This window comes from Oryza sativa, chromosome 8 (assembly GCF_034140825.1).
Source record: "Oryza sativa Japonica Group chromosome 8, ASM3414082v1".
In the NCBI taxonomy this organism is placed as follows: Eukaryota; Viridiplantae; Streptophyta; class Magnoliopsida; order Poales; family Poaceae; genus Oryza; species Oryza sativa.
The window spans coordinates 18,139,490-18,160,496 of NC_089042.1; the positions used below are offsets into that span (position 1 = coordinate 18,139,490).

At 42.2% G+C, this 21,007-nt stretch overlaps 1 protein-coding gene across 2 annotated transcripts; it reads left to right on the top strand.

Annotated features, from left to right (window-relative positions):
- Positions 1-16,111: 16,111 nt before the first annotated feature.
- Positions 16,112-20,039, top strand: LOC4345443 (peptidyl-prolyl cis-trans isomerase, chloroplastic). 2 transcript variants are annotated; one of them, XM_015793158.2, is made up of 7 exons: positions 16,112-16,443; positions 17,520-17,807; positions 17,969-18,168; positions 18,731-18,966; positions 19,227-19,369; positions 19,477-19,548; positions 19,649-20,039. In XM_015793158.2, exons 1-7 carry the CDS (start codon positions 16,327-16,329, stop codon positions 19,874-19,876), a joined length of 1,284 nt encoding a protein of 427 aa, XP_015648644.1. In that variant the 5' UTR covers positions 16,112-16,326; the 3' UTR covers positions 19,877-20,039. The 2 variants fall into 2 exon arrangements, 1 of the variants encoding a protein (XP_015648644.1); XR_001548018.3 differs by having other exon boundaries at positions 16,219-16,443; positions 19,456-19,548.
- The last annotated feature ends 968 nt before the right edge of the window (positions 20,040-21,007 follow it).

Consider the following 21,007-nt stretch of genomic DNA (forward strand, 5'->3'; position numbering starts at 1 on the left):
CGAAGTATTTTCCGAAGAATTAGATTCGATTCACCAAGCTGCTGGTTGATGTTTCTTCTTCGTCGCTGCTGGTTCATCAACCAACATGAGTTATCCCCACCAGCTTTACATGATTAGATTGGCCGATTAGTCTTTCCAGCTTAAGCCAGCAAAAACGCAAACGCAGATAGTAAAGCATATCCAATTGCAAGTGATACACTGCTTGAATAGTAAATCTCATTGCAATATGCAATGGATACTTGGCTACTATTCCACAATCCACATACATCAAAGAATCAGGTTTCTACAGACATGTGAAAGATATGAGTAATCCAGATTGCAGCAAAACGAATAGTGCATTCAGAATTCACTACATACTCGGTTTACTCTCAAGAAAATTCTAGCAAAATGTGCTTTCAGATTTCTCTTTATTGCTAGCATGCCAACATTCTCATCGTCTTCTACAAACAGTGGCGGAGCGCTCGGTATGGCAAGGTCTGGCACTCGCCATACCTCGCTCCGGCCGCCGGTACCCCCACCCCCGCGCGCGTCTTTGACCGTGACTCCACGAGCGCAGGCGCAGCGCGGCGTCACCGTTGCTGCTGGGCGGTTGGGCCACTCGGTGCTCGTACGCATTAAGCCCATCGTGCTCTTTTTTTTTTTTGGTAAATACTCCGTATGTGGGAGTAGTAACCCTATCCGGCGCATTTGGGAAAAAAAAATCCACAGTCGCTGCATCGATTGAGCGATTGTCAGCGTGCGGCCGTGCGCCATGCGCGTGATGATGACGCGGGGAGGCCGGCAGTCGGCGGCAGCAAGGCGCAGGTGCTGTCCCGCTGAGGCGGGTACCGCGAAGGCATGCGCCAGGCGAGCGATGGGCCGACGGCAAGCAGCAGCAACAGGCGGGCGACGGTCGGCGGCAACAAGAGGCGCGCAGGCGGCGCTGGTGCTGGCTGCGGCTGGGGATGGCACCGCACCGCGCAGCAAGTAGCCAAGCAGGGAGCAGGCGAGCAGAGCAGCACTTAGCACTTCAGCAGGGGGCAGCCAACTTTGGGGAAAATGAATAGATTGGAGAAGGGAAATGTCTTGGCATCACAAAGAGGTGCCTATTTTTGAAAATTTCAAAACATTGCGAATTTCAGCACTCAGCACTTCATTACTTGAAGTATTCTTCGTGGTATACTCTTTTATTTATGCAAATGGATAATGGATTACGATCAATGGTTGTTGCCATGCTTAATATAGGTTTATTGACATAATATTTTGTCGTACAATATCGTGCAATTGAGATTATTTTTTCCTTATTTTTGTTGGGTTTCCATTGTTGGGTTTCCATTCTCGCGCTAGTCCATATGTGCCACACCTAGTTTTTTTTCCATCCTCCGCCACTTTCTACAAAGCAGGATTGCTAGTCTACTATAAGCGGAGTATAATACTGTGTACTAAGAGTGGCTAAATGCTACTATCTCTTCAATAGTTTCCTACTTTCCTGGCCATCTTAGAGGCAGCGAATCGAAGCTGAAATCCACTCACCGATGCGGAGAGGTCGGTGATGGCGCTGAGGGCCTCCTCCTCCTCATCATCATCCTACCAATCCCCCTCCTCATCCCCATCATCATATATAGTACGTAAAATCTAAACAATGCACGCTCTCATTTTAGTCTAATCGCGCGATGCATCTCCCACCGTCCAATCTCGTTATCTTTTCATTTTCGGCTTACGTTATCGCTTTCTCCACTAGTACTTGACTGTAGATAGGCTGACACACCCACGTAACAGTAAAGATTGATATAGACATGTATGCCTGTTTTCTCTTCAAATAAAATTTTCTCTCAAATTATTTATCCGATCTACAATCCAATTACATCATTGTGTTCGTTACAATTAAATCTTCACAACAAGATCTTACATGATTATATTACGATGAAAAAATATTTATATTTGTAAATTACTTTTATTATATACGTAAGTTACTTTTATTATATGTTTAAGTTACTTTTAGATTTGACTAAATTATTTCTTAGATATATAAAAGTAAATTTAATAAAGTCTAAAAGTAATTTATATATATATATTATAAAAGTAACTTAAAACAAAACGGAAGTAACTTTGTCACGACATTAGAAGTAAATTCATTGTAGGGATAAAATATGAATTTATATAGAAAACTTTATTTAATCAATACAGAGCAACACACATAAGTTTAACAAATTTTAAAAGTAAGTTCAATGTTAACTTCAACACACATAAGATACATACTATTGCATTATTCAAGTCGAAAGGAGACACTAGATGGATTATAAACCAACTACGACTAGCTGTTTAGTCATGTCCAATGAAAAATGCATGCATTAAAGTTACTTTCTTTTGTTCTAAGTTACTTCTATAATATATGTAAATTACCTTTAGGTTTTGCTGAATTTACTTTTATATGTCTAAGATGTAACTTAGTGAAATCTAAAAGTAATTTAGACATATCATAAAAGTAATTTGTGATTTTTCATCAAAATAGTCATATGAGATCTTGTTATAAAGATTTAATTATTATGAACACAACGGTGTAATCGGATCGTAGATCGGATGAGTAATTTAAGAGAAAATTTTATTTGAAGCATAGGTGGATAGAGTCTCTCATAGATGGAGTGGTAGCTGGTTTAGACAAACCAGCTACCACTAGCTGTGTAGTCATGTCCTATATAGTACTATTCCTCCATCTCCCCATCCTCCCCATCTCCCCCTTCCCCATCACCACCACCACCACCACCGTACAGGTCCCTCGTTGCGGCTGAAGCATCTAGGCCGCCGGTGTTAATTTTGGTAATTAATGACAAGCGCTAATTGTGGACTAACCGTTGTCTTTGAGCTATACATTTTAAGTTAGGTCCACGTCATATGTGCGCATGGATGATTATCGATGGATTAAAATTGACGGCGCAAAGCAAAGGGAAAGAAGACGGCAAAACTAGCATTTTAATTTAGAATTGATCGAGGTGTAGGGCGATCAAATTTGCTAGTTTATTTTTAGTTTCGCTGTACTATTAAGAGGGGTAATGACCTAGCAAAGAGATGATTTCAATTGCCACATTAGGTCATTATGCATTTAGACTTGTGCTCACATTTCACACACACACACACACACTTCACTGGGTTCGGCCTGACCAGGGGCGGTCAGACCGGCCACATAGTGGCGGTCTGACTGGCGTGCCCTAGCCGGTCTGACCGGCCCCAAGCGGGCGGTCTGACCGGCGCATAAGGCCGGTCTGACCGGCGGCACATGCGCGGTCAGACCGGCCCCCTGGAGGCCGGGATGGTGCTGCTCGGGATGGCCGATACAGAGCCGACGGAGTCGTATTCGGTCTGACCGAGCCGAGGCCGGTCTGACCGCCCACTCAACGCCGGTCTGACCGGCCAGGCCGATGGGGCCCTCTGACAGCACTACAACGGCTAGTTTTCTAGCCGTTGCAGAGTAGCACGGTCTGACCGGCCACATACCTCCGGTCAGACCGGCAGAGCACAGAGTTGGGGGATTTCGCCCCCAACGGCTAGTTTTGGTGGGTGGGAGTATAAATACTCTCCCACCAGCAGCAAGGGGGCTCTCTTGGCACCCAATTCAAAAGCTCTTTATGGTTTAAAACAAGCTCCTAGGGCTTGGTATGAAAGATTGAGAGATTTTCTTTTGTTAAAGGATTTCAAAATTGGAAAAGTTGACACCACCCTTTTCACAAAAATCATTGGTGATGACTTCTTTGTGTGTCAAATTTATGTTGATGATATCATATTCGGTTCTACTAATGAGGTATTTTGCAAGGAATTTGGTGATATGATGTCTAGGGAATTTGAGATGTCCATGATTGGAGAGTTGAGCTTCTTCCTTGGACTTCAAATCAAGCAACTCAAGGATGGGATGTTCGTGAGCCAAACCAAGTACATCAAGGATCTACTCAAGAGGTTTGGCTTGGAGGATGCGAAGCCCATCAAGACACCTATGGCAACCAACGGACATCTCGACCTTAATGAGGGAGGTAAACCGGTAGACTTAAAGCTTTATCGTTCCATGATTGGTAGCTTGCTTTACCTTACCGCATCTAGGCCGGATATCATGTTTAGTGTTTGCATGTGTGCACGGTTTCAATCCGCTCCTAAGGAGTGTCACTTAGTGGCCGTGAAAAGGATTCTAAGATATTTAAAGCATTCCTCTACTATTGGCTTGTGGTACCCAAAAGGTGCTAAGTTTAAACTTGTTGGCTATTCCGATTCGGATTATGCCGGTTGCAAAGTGGATAGAAAGAGCACATCCGGTAGTTGCCAAATGCTTGGTAGATCCCTTGTGTCATGGTCATCCAAGAAACAAAACTCCGTAGCCCTCTCTACCGCCGAGGCGGGATATGTTTCGGCAGGTAGTTGTTGTGCCCAATTGCTTTGGATGAAACAAACCTTGTTGGACTATGGCATATCCTTCACCAAAACCCCACTCCTATGTGACAATGATAGTGCCATAAAGATAGCCAATAACCCGGTCCAACATTCTAGAACCAAGCATATTGACATTTGCCATCACTTCCTAAGAGACCATGTTGCCAAGTGTGACATAGTCATTAGCCACATAAGAACCGAGGATCAACTAGCCGACATCTTTAACAAGCCTCTTGATGAAACCCGCTTTTGCAAGTTGAGGAATGAGTTAAATGTCATAGATTTCTGAAATGTGGCTTGAGATGGTGCACCATGGTTGCTTCTTTTGCATTGTGTATATTTGCTCTCATTTGCTCTTATGCTTTGGATTTATTGCCATTTGGTTCTTCTTTGCGAAAATGGAGTATGTGACATTAAGGGGGAGTTTTGCACTCTTGCATGTGCTCTACTTCCTTTTAATCTTTTATATGTGAGCAAATCAACTAGTGGTGCTAGTAGTATTTTCAAAATGCCCAAGTCATCATAAGTCAAAACTTTTGCAAAATCAATGTAATTTGAAAACTATCTCTTGGAAAATGTTTCAAAAGGGTCCTTATATGTTTTCCAAGCCTCATATTGCAAGAAAAATGTTTTTTTGAATGAAAATGCCATTTTGGCTCTCTTTTGAAGAAACTAGATTCTTGTTTTTGGCCAAAATGAGATTAAACCCCAAAATGAGTTTGAGAAGGAATTTGAGAAAAGTTTCAAAACAAAATTGGTAGAGAGGAGGATTTGAAATGTTTTTGGTTTTCAAATCATATTCAAAAACCAAATATTTCAAAAGTTGTTTGAAAATCAAATTCGCCCAAAAACCCCTATAGACCATAAAAGGTCACCTCCTAGCACTCACGTGAGTTTTGTTGCAAATCATCATAATCTTCAAATATTATGGATGGTTAGCAATATTTAAACTCATACATTTCAAAATTGCTCCAAAAATCAAATTTTTGTTGAATTTTATTGTGTGGGGGTAGCCGAACTATGCAAGGGCTGTGCACAGTCGGCTGGGGGCTAGGCGGTCTGACCGGCGCTATATGCGCGGTCCGACCGGCCTGGTAGCGGCGGTCTGACCGGCCTCTAGGGCCCGGTCTGACCGGCCGCACCCCGGCAGTCTGACCGGCCGCATATAGCCGGTCTGACCGGCTTGGGATGGTGGGCCCAGGACTTGGTCCTTTCTTCCTCCTCCTCCTCCTTCTACCCGACCCCTCCTCATCCCATCTCATCTCTTCACTTCTCCAACTCGAAATTTCTTCTCCTCTCTCCTCTCCCAAACCCTAGCCACCTCCCTCCACCAAATCCATCCGGTTCAACCGTCAAAATCACTCCGGTTACACCGTAAGTGAATCTCCTCCTCTTCCTCTCTCTATTCCATGGATTGATTTGAGTTTTTATTGAGTTTGTGATCCATGGCATGGAACCCTAGGTGAAGGAAGATGTGTTCTTCGATTTGCACCAATAGAGGGTAGTTTCTTGGTGTGATTCAACTCCTTCAACCGGTAAATCACTCTTCCTCTTGTGCATTGCTCTCAAATCGATGTATTTCAATCTCTAGGGTTAAGGGTAGTTTCCCCCATTGCTTCAATCTTGATGAAATAGACCTACACCTTGATATTCATGTTCCAATCTTGTGCAACTCTGTCCTAGCAATTTTTAGAATCATTTGTGTGGATTGTGGAAGGATTCGGTTGTGCTACTGTCAGTGGCGGTCTGATCGGCCGAGGGCCGTCGGTCTGACCAGCCTTGAGCCGTCGGTCTGACCGGCCGATGGCCGTCAGTCGGATCGACTTGGGGCTTGCGGTCTGACCGGCCTTGGCTCTCGGTCTGACCGCCCCTGATAGGCAGCACTCCCCCTTCCCCCCACCTCACTATGTGGTTTCTAAAATTATTGCTTATATATCCTTTGATCTTTGACAGTGATGCCTCCCCGCACTCGCCATGGTCGTCGTCCGCCCACGCCCGATCCCGTGAGTGAGGAGTCAAGCGGAGATGAGTACACTCAAAGTGATGAAGAGGTTGAGGAAAATGTTGAGGGGGCAAGTGAGGCAAGTGGAGATGATGTCAGTGGAAGTGGAGAGGATGAGGATGAAGAAAGTGATGATATGCACATTGATACCTCCATCCAGTTTGTTGTGAACATGAGGAATCCATCGTAGTATACCATCTTGAGGTATCATGATCAGTTTTTGAGGCCTCGGGATACCCCGGATCCCCGTTTTCACACCGCTTTCCAAAAGAGTGTGTATGAGCAAGTTTATGCAGGGAAAGCTTTTGCAGAACATAAGTGGATTTCTTGGAGAGACATCAATGAGACTCCAGAGTTTGAGGGCTTGCAGGATCTCTTCAAGACTGTTGGCATTGACCGGATTGTGACCTTAAAGCAAGACTACAATGAAGATTTGATCCGGCAGTTCTATGCTACAGTGTGGGTGGCAGGAGACTATAGTGAGATGAAGTGGATGTCCAACACCCTTCAGTGTTCTATCTCCAAGAGGCAATTCCGGTGGCTCCTCAATATTCGCTTGGACTTTGGAGATGACTTGCATGAGGAGCACACCCACAATCCGCTCTCCATAGACTATCTCTCTCAGTTTTATGAAGATGGAGTGCGGTACACACATGGGAAGGTTGCCGGCTTGAGGACTATCCCCAGTGTGGTCAACAGGATTGTGAGAGCTACCATCCTCCCTCGCCTTGGAAACAATGATGATATTAGGGGGTGGCTTGGCACGTCATCGATGCAATCATTTAGGGCCGTCAGTTCGACATTGTGTCTCTCATGATGCAAGAGATTGCCATCTCTAAGGGGACCTTCACTCAGGGAATCTATTATACCCCTTATATCATGAGGTTGATTCAAGACAAGCTTGGGGCTGCCGGGCCAAATTTGAAAAAGCACAAGCAATACAAGCCCTGCCTTCAGCTTGAAGCTCCCCGTGCTCCTAGGGCGGTGCCCTCATCTCATCCTGGAGCTAGCTCAAGCTCAATACCTCCTCCTCCTCCTGGGTATGATCCAAATATTTTCTTCCATTCACAGTATGCTTATTTTGGAATGCAACCCAACGAATACTTCAACCTGGTACTTGGGGCTATTAATACCCTAAGTGAAAACATCCAGCGCTTGTCTACCGGGCATGAAGCTTTGCATGAGGATGTTCGTGGCTTGCGCACCGATGTTGGAGACTTGAATGCTTCCGTGGGGAGATTGCACACTTGTCACGCCCGAAAATTCACTAGTAATTTCCGAACTTATTTGTGCATAAAATCATCGTCCAGGAATCAGCCGAGGTACACAAACTGACAATTTAATATACAAATCCATCTTAATAATAACGTTACATACTTACAAAGAAAAGAAAACAGCAGCGGATTTAACGGTCTAGCGATGGCTTCAGCTCCACTCCCACAGGCAGCTCAACTGGGGTATAAGCCAAACGTCTTCTCCTTCTGGATCCTTCATCTTCAACTGAGGTTTGATGATTATTGCAAGAATGAGCATATGACATACTCAACAAGCCACACAGCAAATATGCAAGTGCACAAGGATACCAAAGGATGGCATAATATAGGCTCATTTGCAAAAGCAGCATTTAGCAAAACATTTAAGAGAAGTAAAACAGTGGAGTAATTAATCAGAAATTTTAATCAACACTGAGCAACACACCCATGCTGCACAGGCCCAACCATCCTGAACAACCATACCCGGCTGTACAGATCTAACTCAAAACCAGGAGCTAAGCAAATTATTACCAGTTATAGTATCCATAATTATTGTGAGAGATGTGAGACTAATCACGAAAAACATTGCTCAACTCGCCCATAACCGCGGGCACGGCTATTCAAATAGTTTTACTCTGGCCAGAGATGTACCACTGTACCCACAAGACACGATTCCACACATGTTGCCATGCCCCGAAATACCACCACGGCATTGCAAAGGGGGAAATCGTGACAATACCCTTCGCACAACACAACTCACCACAGTGCACCATTCCTGGATCATAATCACCCCCTCTATAAATATAACCAGAGGCATGGACTCCCCAGCGACCCCCACGGACTTCTCGCCGCTTCTCAGTCTGGCACCCTGTAATGAACCATGCTATACAAAAGATAAAGCCGTTGCCCACGCTGGCTTGTGGTTGGTACGGTTAATGTTTCACAACAGTAGCTCGCGAACCGGTCCTTAATTGTCATGAGCACAACCATCAAAACCATATGCTCACAACCCACCTTATCCAGGTTTTAATTATCAATTAATTATCATAACACGATTAACCATCGTGAGCTACATTTAAATCTAACCATAAGTAATAAGAATAATATAATATAATTTATATTTAATCCCCTTTAATTAGCTAATGTTACTAAGCATGGCTAAGCAAACATACATATAACATTTAGCTGAACCAATCCAATATGTAAGGTTCATGCTAATCAAATTATAACCCATAGGAAAATAAGATCATCTTCGGCCATTAATTAATTGGGAAAGGTTCACCACCCGATGACATTCGAAAACAATGCATAGTTGAAATAAAATAATAGCTTTAAATGGGTTCAACATGCTCAAAGGGTTGTTTGGGATCTGTGTGACTTGCCTTGGGCTTCCGCAAACGCTTCGTACCTTCCTCAACGGAAACGCTCTCCTTCAGAACGTCGAAAACTAAAGCGAAAGAATAAAAATCAACAAAACAGTACAAAAACAAGCATAAACAGTACATGTGGATATTTTTAACATGTAGATCTTGATTTTAGAAAAATTTAGCAACTTGAACCACTCGAATCGGATCTACAGTTATTTAGTTATGATTTTCAGAAGATTTAATCTATTAGAAAAAGGGAAAAAGAAAAGATGATGATGTCACGATGACGTCATCGACGGCAGCCACGACATGGGTGGCGACCTCGCCGGAGCTAGAGAGGTCGGCCGGGCTATCTAAGGGCATCTACACGTAGAGGACGACGACGCGATCTCAACGATACTCACCAACGCGACGAACGACGACGGATGACGGCCGGCGGCGAGCTTGTGCGGCGGTGGCGACTCGGTCGTCGGCGGCGGCGACTCTCCGGTGACCGGCGACGGCGGGGAGGGGGCGGCCGAGCTTCCCCTCTTCCACGCGCACCCGACGGCGGCGAGAGGAGGCAGCGGCGACGGCCAAAACGACGGCGCGAGGCGGCTGTTCGTCGGCCGGCGACGGCGGCGGCTAAGACGACGTGGCGGCGGCTCTACGGTTGACGAGAGAGCTCGGGAGATGGGGCAAAAGAAAGAGAAGAACTAGGGGATGCTTTATATAGGCTTGGACTAGAGAGATCGGACTCCAAACGAGAGGAATCGAAGCCGGAAAATCTTCGGGTTAGTTTGGAGAGATAAACTCAAAACGAATTTTATTTGGATAAAATACAAGGAATTAGGTTCCGATTCTTGGGGGAAACGAAAGAGGAAGATAAAGTAAATATTTCCCCTCAACTAATTTTAGGAAAACACAAGAGAAAAGGTCGGATTTGGAGGGGAAAAACCGAGCCCACTCGGTCTCAGTTCGGCTGCTAGAGGTAGAAGATGAACAGTGCCAAGGGAGGCAAATTAGACTTTTTCGGTTGGCTGAGAACAGAACAGAGCACTTGACTTGGGCCGGCTTGGGCTGCACAGCACGCGCGCCAGGGAGAGAGAAGAGGAAGGAATGGGCTGAAAAGGGCCCAAGCTGAGGAGGAGGATTTAAAAACTTTTTTCCAATTAAAATAATCACTTAAATGATCTTTTAATTGTTAAAAATACTTCCAATGCTCAAATAATTCCAAGAAAAATCTTGAACATACTTGGACACTCAAAGTATTTAATATAATAATATCCAGATCATTTAATGATTAATTTATTATTTAAATAAATTGCTAAACTGTTCTTTGTATTATTAACATTAGGAATTGAGCTCCGAAAATTCCGAGAATATTCCAGAGAGTATAATTAACCATGGAGAATTTAATAAAAATTAAATCCATCCATGCTTTATATTTAGAAAATTTTATTTCCCACAATTAACTTCACTTGTAAATTATTGAACATTTCATATAAATTCTATTAATAATTTATTAAATAATTTATAAATCCTAAGACGAAAATCAGGGTGTGACAACACTAGAGTGGGTACATTGGATTCTCAACTCCAAATGTTGGAGAGCTCCCAAGCATTTGTGTATCATCGTTGTCGTGATGCTCATCATCCTTCCACTTCAGCGCGTCCTCCTTCTCCTCCACAAGAATGAAGACCTTTTTGGTAGTTGATGCCAAAAGGGGGAGAAAAATGTCCTTAGGCGTGCTTTTTGTCTTGTGGGTTGGGACTAGTGGTAGTGAGGTTAGTCACCTCATATCTAATAGGTTAAGGAGGTTTGGGCTATATTATGTATGGGTATGGGCTATTACTCTATATTGTGTGTTCCTTTTCGTTTTGTTGATCTCTATGTCATTTGGACCCTTCGCGGTCTTGTAATAGCCTATATTTATTTGTGAGCCCTTTATGTGTTCTTAATGTGAACTTGTGCGATGATGGATAGTTGGTGTGACATTGATATATTTGTGACCATCTTATGCTCATGATTGAATATTTCTTGAAGTTCACATTGAGATATTGCTCTTGTATTTGTGATATGTTGAAATGAGAAATTGAAATGTGCATTGGCTCCATATTTGCTATTTATGATTGTTATGCATATGTTTAGGGGGAGCTTTTGCTTGTCAATGCAATATATGTCCATGTGCTCTATGTTTGATTATATATATTTGTGGTGTTTGTCATCAATTACCAAAAAGGGGGAGATTGAAGCATCTAGGCCCCCGGTGTTAATTTTGGTAATTAATGACAAGCGCTAATTGTGGACTAACCGTTGTCTTTGAGCTATACATTTTAAGTTAGGTCCACGTCATATGTGCGCATGGATGATTATCGATGGATAAAAATTGACGGCGCAAAGCAAAGGGAAAGAAGACGGTAAAACTAGCATTTTAATTTAGAATTGATCGAGGTGTAGGGCGATCAAATTTTCTAGTTTATTTTTAGTTTCGCCGTACTATTAAGAGGGTAATGACCTAGCAAAGAGATGATTTTAATTGCCACATTAGGTCATTATGCATTTAGACTTGTGCTCACATTTCACACACACACACACTTCACTGGGTTCGGCCTGACCAGGGGCGGTCAGACCGGCCACATAGTGGCAGTCTGACCGGCGTGCCTTGGCCGGTCTGACCGGCCCTAAGCGGGCGGTCTGACCGGCGGCACATGCGCAGTCAGACCGGCCCCCTGGAGGCCGGGATGGTGCTGCTCGGGATGGCCGATATAGAGCCGATGGAGCCGTATTCGGTCAGACCGAGCCGATGGCGGTCAGACCGAGCCGAGGTCGGTCTGACCGCCCACTCAACGCCGGTCTGACAGGCCAGGCCGATAGGGCCCTCTGACAACACTACAACGGCTAGTTTTCTAGCCGTTGCAGAGTAGCACGGTGTGACCGGCCACATACCTCCGGTCAGACCGGCAGAGCACAGAGTTGGGGGATTTCGCCCCCAACGGCTAGTTTTGGTGGGTGGGAGTATAAATACTCCCCCACCAGCAGCAAGGGGGCTCTCTTGGCACCCAATTCAATTGCACCTCTCTCACACAACATTGAGCTTAGTGTTCATCCATTGTAGTGGTTGAGATTGATTTAGCCAAGAGTCAAGTGCATTTGCTTCCATTGTAGAGCTAGTGTGGCACTTGATCATCTCCACGCCAAGTCATTGCTTGTTACTCTTGGAGATTGCCGCCTCCTAGACGGCTTGTGGAGGAGTTGCCCGGTGACCTCTCCGAGAAGATTGTGGAGGAGGCCCGGTGCCGGTTTGTGAGTGGTTTGGAGTTCACTACCTTCGGAGTGAAGGAAGAACTACCCTAGTGATCGAGGCTTGGGTAGTCCTCTCCGTGGGCCGGCTCCCGCCTTGCCCACCCCTTGACGAAGGGGGCGTGCGGCGGCTTCGTGGTTGAGCGGTGAAGTTGGGCTCGCCTCAACGGGGAGTAGGAAACCGGTGAGTTTCCGAACCTCGGTGAAAAATCTCTTGTCTTCTTGTCTCATTTGATTGTCGCATTTATATTTGTGCAATTTATATTTCTAGAGACATACTTGAGATCATATCACCCTAGGATTGCTAAACATTGACATAGGAGTGTGATTTACTTCCCTAGAGATATAATTGAGCCACTATCACCCTAGGTTTGCAAAACATAACTTAGTTGCTTAGTTAGAGTTGACCCTCACTAAGCCTAGCAACTTAGGTTAGTTTTGATTAGGTGTCATTTAATTTTAAATCGCCTATTCACCCCCCTCTAGTCGACATCTCGATCCTACAGCAGCGCGGCGGCCTAGGCGGGCGCGGGGCATGGGCGGAGGGGTGGAGACGAGGAAGGGGCGAGGTGGCGCCGCGGCGGTAGCGAACGGGAGGAGGCGGCGAGGGGTCGGGGTCCTGGAGGGGAGGAGAGGCATGCAGCTGCGAGGAGGCGGCTTGTAAATTAGCACCACTTTGTTAAAATTTAGCAAATATTTTAGAAACTAGAAGGGTGTGTTTGTAAAATGGGTTAGGAGAGGTGAGATTGGAAAATGAAAATGAATAGACGGATAGGATGAAATGGGGGTGAGAAGAATGGATGGCTAAGATTGAAGCTTGTCCTTTGAGGGGTGGGAAATCATATCCCAAACCTATTATCCAAACACAGCCGAAAGGTGTTACAGTGTCAATTTCCTTCGAGAAAGCTACTGCATTTGGGATTATTGAGAAATGTCCTTCCACAAATTACTCCCTCCATCCAAAAAAAAGCCAACCTCGTACTAGGATATGACACATCCTAGTACAACGAATCTGGATGTGTCACATCCTAGTATGAGGTTGGCTTTTTTTGGGACGGTTGGATTTGGGGCATATGACATTATTTTCATGTAAATCCTTTTCCCCGAGTAGTGATGGTACATAATTTTGTGGTAATATAAAAATAAATATTGTTTTCTTATAAAGAACAGCAAGTATGATAGCCATTTATTCCTTCTTCATTTTGAAATTCACGCTCATGAGATACCATATTGTTTCTTTTTACTGGAAAAAAAGAAACAATATGGTATCATTGTTGTATCAATCTCGTTATTGTATTTTTTTACTGTCCGTTTCATTGTGTACGAGATTGTATCATTTCAAAAAATATAGTAACGTACAAAATGCCATTTATTCCTTCTTTTTACATCATCTCGTTTCATTGTGTTTTTACGGTCCGTTATTGTATCATTATTGATTATCTCTTTATTTCTCCAATACATACATGAGCTCAATATTTTTTTTCCTTGGTGCAGTGAGGTACTCCTACATGTTAAAAGAAGAGAACTATGGTGCCACAGTAAATGAAAAAGTCAAATCGACCAACTATCTAAATTATTGATGTCATGTGAACATGGCTCTGTTTTTTCTTTATTTTAGTTTGGTGTTATGGATAACAAACTGTCTAAGCTATTAAAATGTTGGCACAATCAATTGAAACTAGGTGAAACCTCGCACGTTGCTGCGGGAGTTCAGTAGGATAACAATAGGTAAAAAATAATGTATAAGATAGCTAAACAACATAAACTTACATAAACACTAAAAACAATTGATCTGATATGGCTTAATTAGAGAATAGAGAAATAACATTAACCAAGTGAGAATGAACTACATAGGTACATAAGATATTATAAAAAAATAATGAATATATATATTGAAATATTATGTGAATTATGTGGGATGATGATTTAACATGCTTTCATTTTAAAAGCTCTAAAATGTAATAAATTTTAAATTATAGATAATATAGCATGTTTGCATTATATTAAATGTATTGATTGTTAGTGGATGATGATGTGTTAACTTGTTAGTGGATGATGATGTGGTATCTTTGCATGTTAAGCTTTATGAGTTAGTGGGTTATAACTTTATAGTCAGATAGGATATGACGGGTTCTCTTAGTCTAGCTACTTGAGATGCGCTCATAGCGCAGTGGCAGGATTGCTGGCATGCACCCCATCCGCCCAGGTTTGATTCTCCTCGAGCATGCTCACTTGGAATATTTGTTCCTTTCTTCTTAAAGCCATCAGCACCAAGCCCTTTCTTGGTGTCCAACTTCTTAATCTAGCTACCTAAAACTTCATATGTACATGTTCTTTATCTGCTAGCTAGTCTAATCCAGGTAACTATAGGCAATGTTTTGCATCACATAGATGGCAACATCATATGACCTATTAACCTTATCTAGGTTTGACATGAGAAGTCCATATATTATGTTTTACTTGGGTGCCATCTTATAGTTATCAGTGAGCTTTATTATTGATTTATTCTAATTTACCTGGTGTTTTTGTCCTTCAATGCAGCCCATATCTAATGAATTGAATTTGTATCTTTATTGTGATGTGCATCTGTTGTATCACACGTATTATTGTAACTTCAGGACATTAGAAATAAATAAGTTTGTAATTTGATAGCAACTTTGAATGATGTTCGGCATTGCCACAAGATATTATTTATTCTGACTGACAATCTTATAACACAAAAAATTGACCAATCTTAATGAATGATGTTCAGTATTGCGGTATTGCCGTAAGATATTATTTATTCTGTGACAATCTTATAACACAAAATTTTGACCAATCTACTGAGAAACTTGCAAGCATTTCCTGCTACTGAAAAAGCATTTATGTTAAAAATAACAATGCTGAGGAAGACAAGCATTTCTTGAATGTGATAATATAGGCAGCTGAAATTTGTACCAGATTATGTATACTATCGTATACTTGTTTCTAACTTATTATAAACATGTATAATTAATGTGGAATTTTAGGCACAAATCTCTAAGGAGGCAATGTACATTTGACAAAACGCATGAGGACCTCATCATTGCTTAAAAAGTACTTCATCTGTTTCACAATATAAGTCATTCTAACATTTTCCACATTCGTATTGATATTAATGAATCTAGATAGCATCAATATGAATGTGGGAAATGCTAGAATGACTTACATTGGGAAACGGAGGGAGTAGTATATAAGATATTCTCTGCATGGGTGAAAAACGAACACTCTAAAATGGTTCTTATGCTAACTGATGTGAAGAAAACTTTGTGCGGAATTATAAATAATAAGAATATGTTTCAAATTGTATGTGTTTATTACTACTGCTATCTTATAGCTTCACAGATTTAAACAATTGGCATCATAGGGCTCATTTGGCTTGGTACCCAACGAAATTAGTTTTGGCACTACCAATGTTTTAATAGAGTTGGGGTATAAAAGCTATATTAATTTAGGTAAATATTGGCATTAATCTAAATATTCAGAAAGTACTATTTAAATTTACCAACTATTTTGCAGGGCAAGTTTAGGCATCAAACCAAAATAGCCCATAGTTTGATGGACTACTATCTTTTTGCAATACTTTTATATATGATTATTCTCAAACTAAACATGGATTTTGATGTATTTCCAGTTTGTAAAATAGAACATCTCTGACCTCAAAATCCATGCATTTTAACAAAATATCACTTTCTTTTCCAAATGTTTCCAATCAGCTTCTGTCTACTTTCTGATAGGCGGCTAGGAGAAAGCATATACCGATGGAACTGAATAACAATGAACACCAGTCTCTTCTGCGGAAAAGAAAGAAAGAAAGGAAAAAAAAAAAAGCCAGGGTCGGTTTTGCTTATCGGGGTCCCCCTTATCCACATCAGCGTCTCCTCAACCAATCGCCATTTGCCGCGCCTTATCCACCTCACCAAAACCCCACTTCTTCCCCCATTTCCCACCTCCACCTCCACCTCCCCCTTCCCTTCTCGCCAATCTCACTTCATCCTCCTCCTCCCATCAATGGCGGCGGCGCTCGCGTTCCCCACCTGCTGCTGCTGCCGCCGCCCCTCGCTGCGTCCTTCCGCGGGTCGCCGCGGCCGTCGCCCCGTCGCCCGCTGCGCGCTCCCCTCCTCCGAGGTGAGCGAAGCTTCTTGCGATTCTTTCCTTTTAGTTGCGCGAGCGGGATGGCTTGGGTGCCTGCATTGGTGGGAGCCGGATGGATGGGTTTGGGGTGGATTTCTGGTGCGCGGCAATGTGGGTCAATCGGTGTGGTTGGTGGGAATCGAATTAGAATTATCCTACCTGCGTTGTACTATATACGAGTATTGCGGTATCTCTGTGGTGGAGGGGGCTTGTTTACTTTACTGCCAGGGGTACAAGTATTCAGATGTTAATGCACACATGATTAATAACCTAATGGCCTGAGAGCAATGTATTGTGGTTCTTGCAAGATTTTAGTTTGTTCATGTGGGGACGCTTCTGCGTTGCCATAAGTTTTCAGCTCCCAGTCAGCGTGAGACTGACTGACAAGGTTTGAGATTTTCCTCTATGTAAAGTTCTGCATGTGCGTTTGCTTAGTGTTGCGAGTTGAAAATTGGGTGAAAACAGTATTATAGACATGATACGTAGTAAAACTGTTAGATGATGCAGAGTTTTATAGCTGCAAATTTGGAAAGTGAATTGTTGTGTGTCCAAACTCCAAAGGATTGAAGTGCGAAACATTGAATTTTATTAAGTAACTACGATATTTTTCTTTCATAATTGCAGCTAAACCTTTTTCTTTTGCGAAAGATTAGATTTAGTTGGCAAACTTTCCTATGCTTGTTCTTGGTTGTAGCAAATACGGAACCATCCAGGCATCCAGTAAGATTGGTAATTCTGTTTCCATAAGCTATTCTTACTGACTGCTGTTGTCCTGCATGTTTCATGTGCGACCTAAGCTTAGGAAGGTAAAAAATTTGTTGATGGTATGCAGCTTGTGCTATTATACGAATGAAAATATTTTCTCCTTTGCATTCATAATCATGTGTAAAAGTTGGCTATGTTCCTTTCGTTCAAATAGTTGCATTTATTTTCTGTTCTGCCCTTGTAAAACAACAATTTCCTTCATTATCGGTACGGATAAAGTTTCATACTGTGATACCTCTAGTCAGATGGTTTGGTTCTCTTTTACTTTGTTAATTTATTCTAATTTTTTAATTCAATTCTTGCAGAAGAATTCATTTAGCTGGAAAGAATATGCAATTTCTGTAGCATTATCGGCTGGATTAATCACTGGCGCACCAACGTTAGGATGGCCAGCACATGCTTCTCCTCTTGAACCAGTGATCCCAGATGTTTCAGTTTTGATCTCTGGACCTCCCATTAAAGATCCTGGTGCTTTATTGAGATATGCTTTGCCAATAGATAATAAAGCTGTTCGTGAAGTTCAAAAACCACTAGAGGATATCACTGACAGTCTTAAGATTGCTGGTGTTAGAGCCTTGGATTCAGTTGAAAGAGTAAGTCATCCTTTTGAGCTGCCGATTAGAAATGGTCTAGGTTTTATCTAGAGGACAATGCATTCAATAACTGAAAGCAGCCACCTTTTATTTCAACTCTCTTGAATTTACTTACTCACTTGGGCTACTGGAAATTTATAATTTTTTTCTTCAAATTTTAGAATGTAAGACAAGCATCGAGGGCACTGAGTAATGGGAGGAACCTAATTCTTGGCGGTCTTGCTGAATCCAAAAGAGCAAATGGGGAGGAATTATTGGATAAATTGGCTGTTGGACTTGATGAGCTTCAACGGATTGTTGAGGACAGAAACAGGGATGCAGTAGCTCCAAAGCAGAAAGAACTTCTCCAGTATGTTGGAACGTGAGTGAACATAACTCCTCAAAACAATTATATGTAATTGTTTGTCTTTCCATTGCTAATGTATGGAGTAGTAGATGTTCTGACCACAGGAGGCTGATAGATACAACAATCCTATTGCCTGACTTGTTTTAAGAGAAAAGGCAAACTAGATGTTTTCCCACCTGCCATTCTGGGGATCAAACCCGGGTGGTGCATTTCAGCCCCACACCTTCACTACTGGGGACATTGACAAATTGTTATGGTTTGCTGAACAAAAGTTCTTGTGAAGTGATAACTCTTTAGTGCTACAGAACTGAATTATGTCAGCCACTAAATAAAATAATTGTGATCACTCTTACGGAAAGGCTCTTCTCGTACTTTCACCACTGAGGACATTGACAAAATGTTCTGGTTTGCTGAACAAAAGTTCTTGCAAAGTGATAACTCTTTAGTGCTAGAGAACTGAATTATGTTAGCCACTAAATAAAATAACTGTGAGCACTCTTATGGAAGGGCTCTTCTCATTTATACCTTGTCATTGACTCTGCAGCTGAGATCTTCCTGGGACATTGCATTTCTGCAGTGTAGAAGAAGATATGGTCGATGGATTCCCCTATGAAGTGCCAGAAGAATACAGCAGCATGCCTCTTCTCAAAGGAAGGGCTACCGTGGACATGAAGGTTAAGATTAAGGACAATCCTAATTTAGAGGATTGCGTATTTCGGATTGTTCTGGATGGATACAATGCTCCTGTGACTGCTGGGAACTTCTTAGATCTGGTGGAACGGAAGTTCTATGATGGCATGGAAATTCAAAGAGGTAAGGTTGCTTCTGTGATACATTCCATAGATATAGTCCAACATTGTTTATACCAATCACCATTTTTAATTGCATTTTGATAAACATGTAGTAGATAATCTTGATAGTAACTAGCAAGCTCGTTTTACTGACTAAGCCATGGCATTACCCATTTTTTCAATGAAGAAGCCTCTCTAGTTGTTCTCTGTTATTTAGGATTGAGAAGTCAGAACCTTAATTATCTAGTGAGCTTTTGTTAACTATTATCGGTTCTTTTGCAGCTGATGGTTTTGTTGTTCAAACTGGCGATCCTGAGGGACCAGCTGAGGGATTTATTGATCCCAGTACTGGTAAAGTTCGTACAATACCTCTTGAGTTAATGGTCGATGGTGACAAAGCGCCTGTATATGGTGAAACACTTGAAGTAAGTAGGCACAGTTCTTTCTTTTTTCAGTTTCAGAATCTACCGGAAATTTTGGCAACTGTATGTTGATGAGCTTGTTCTTACAGTACACATGATCATGCATTCAGGAACTTGGCCGCTACAAGGCTCAAACAAAGCTTCCTTTTAATGCATTTGGAACAATGGCAATGGCTAGAGATGTAAGTATCATGATACTGCTTCAGTGTAATGTATCAAGCATCTGCAGATATGGGCATGCTTCAGCATTTTCTAACATTAAACGTTTGAATATCATGGCAGGAATTTGATGACAATTCTGCTTCTAGCCAAATCTTTTGGTTGTTAAAAGAGAGTGAGCTAACACCAAGCAATGCCAATATACTGGATGGGCGGTATGCCGTATTTGGATATGTCACCGAGAACGAGGACTACTTGGCAGACCTCAAGGTTGGGGATGTCATTGAATCGATTCAAGTTGTCTCAGGCTTAGACAACCTCGCCAACCCAAGCTATAAGATTGTAGGATAAAATGTTTCTTTTTTTCAGGAGTTCCTTGATAGGCAATTATTTTACCATATTGAAATCAGTGTAAAGTGCTATAATCTCTAACCCTCATCTCATGACCTTCTATGTTTTGTGAGTTTTGCAATATGCGGGATTCAATATTACTTGAAAGTAAAGACGTTCATCATTTGTCTCTTGCCATATGACCTAAAACTGAATATCAACCGTTTTGTCTGAAAACTAGCATGGCGTTTGTGTGTTCAAGGGTCTGCTACTATGAGATAATGAATTACAAGAGGGAAAAGTAAAAGATATGTTGCTTATTTTCACACTGCATTCTGACTTACTTTAGGACTTCTCAGAATGGCTGTCTCCCAGTGCAGTTCTAGTTAATAATTCTGAAGATTTTATCATTCTGTTAGCGCTTTTACCAGAGTAGACATTGAGATATAACAGTTTGTAGGGGTGTTTCATATGTGCCACTCTAAAACAGTGGTGTTTCCTATGCAAATAAGTCGCAGTTGACAATATGTAATCCTATGTTATAAGGCCACTCTTATAGTTGCATTGGCATATCTCAAACTTTGCAAAAGTACAATGGCATGGTTCCAATTTACCCTTATTTATTTATGTTTATTTTTATATAAAGTGAATTTACCAGGAGTATCTACAATGTTTTGGCTCTACTCCAATGAGACAATACCCAAGAGGGTTCAGAAACTTACCCTTTGGCTTATCTTGGTGAAAACCAAAATGGTCTAAATATGAACTTGGAACACCTAGAAAAGCTTTAGAAGCTTATTTTAGTAATTGTTATGTGCATGTGTGGCTATATTCCGGCAAAAACCATGCTTGCAAAAAGGCCCAGGGAAACCGAAACATCTCTATGAGCTCTCTCTCTCTCTCTCTTGTAGAGCTGTGAGGAGTGAGCCATCAGCGCCGCCATCGATCACACACCTCCCGCTTTTCTATGTCTCGTGTGAGAGTCGAGATATACTTGATAGTACAGTGGTAAGAGATGTGTGGTTTTAACACCAAGGTCCTGTGTTCAATTCCTAACACGCTCACAATTTCTTCTTACAAAATGTTTTGAAGTACATCTGTCCCTCCAATCCTCTTTTTTTTCCTTGTGTGAGAGTCACCACACCGCTGGAC

Bases quoted from the DNA above. Each gene is read 5' to 3' on its own strand.
- LOC4345443 (XM_015793158.2), top strand. From the start codon at position 16,327: ATGGCGGCGGCGCTCGCGTTCCCCACCTGCTGCTGCTGCCGCCGCCCC. The intron at 19,370-19,476 runs GTAAGTAGGCAC...TCATGCATTCAG, and splicing joins TATATGGTGAAACACTTGAA to GAACTTGGCCGCTACAAGGC. The intron at 19,549-19,648 runs GTAAGTATCATG...ATATCATGGCAG, and splicing joins CAATGGCAATGGCTAGAGAT to GAATTTGATGACAATTCTGC.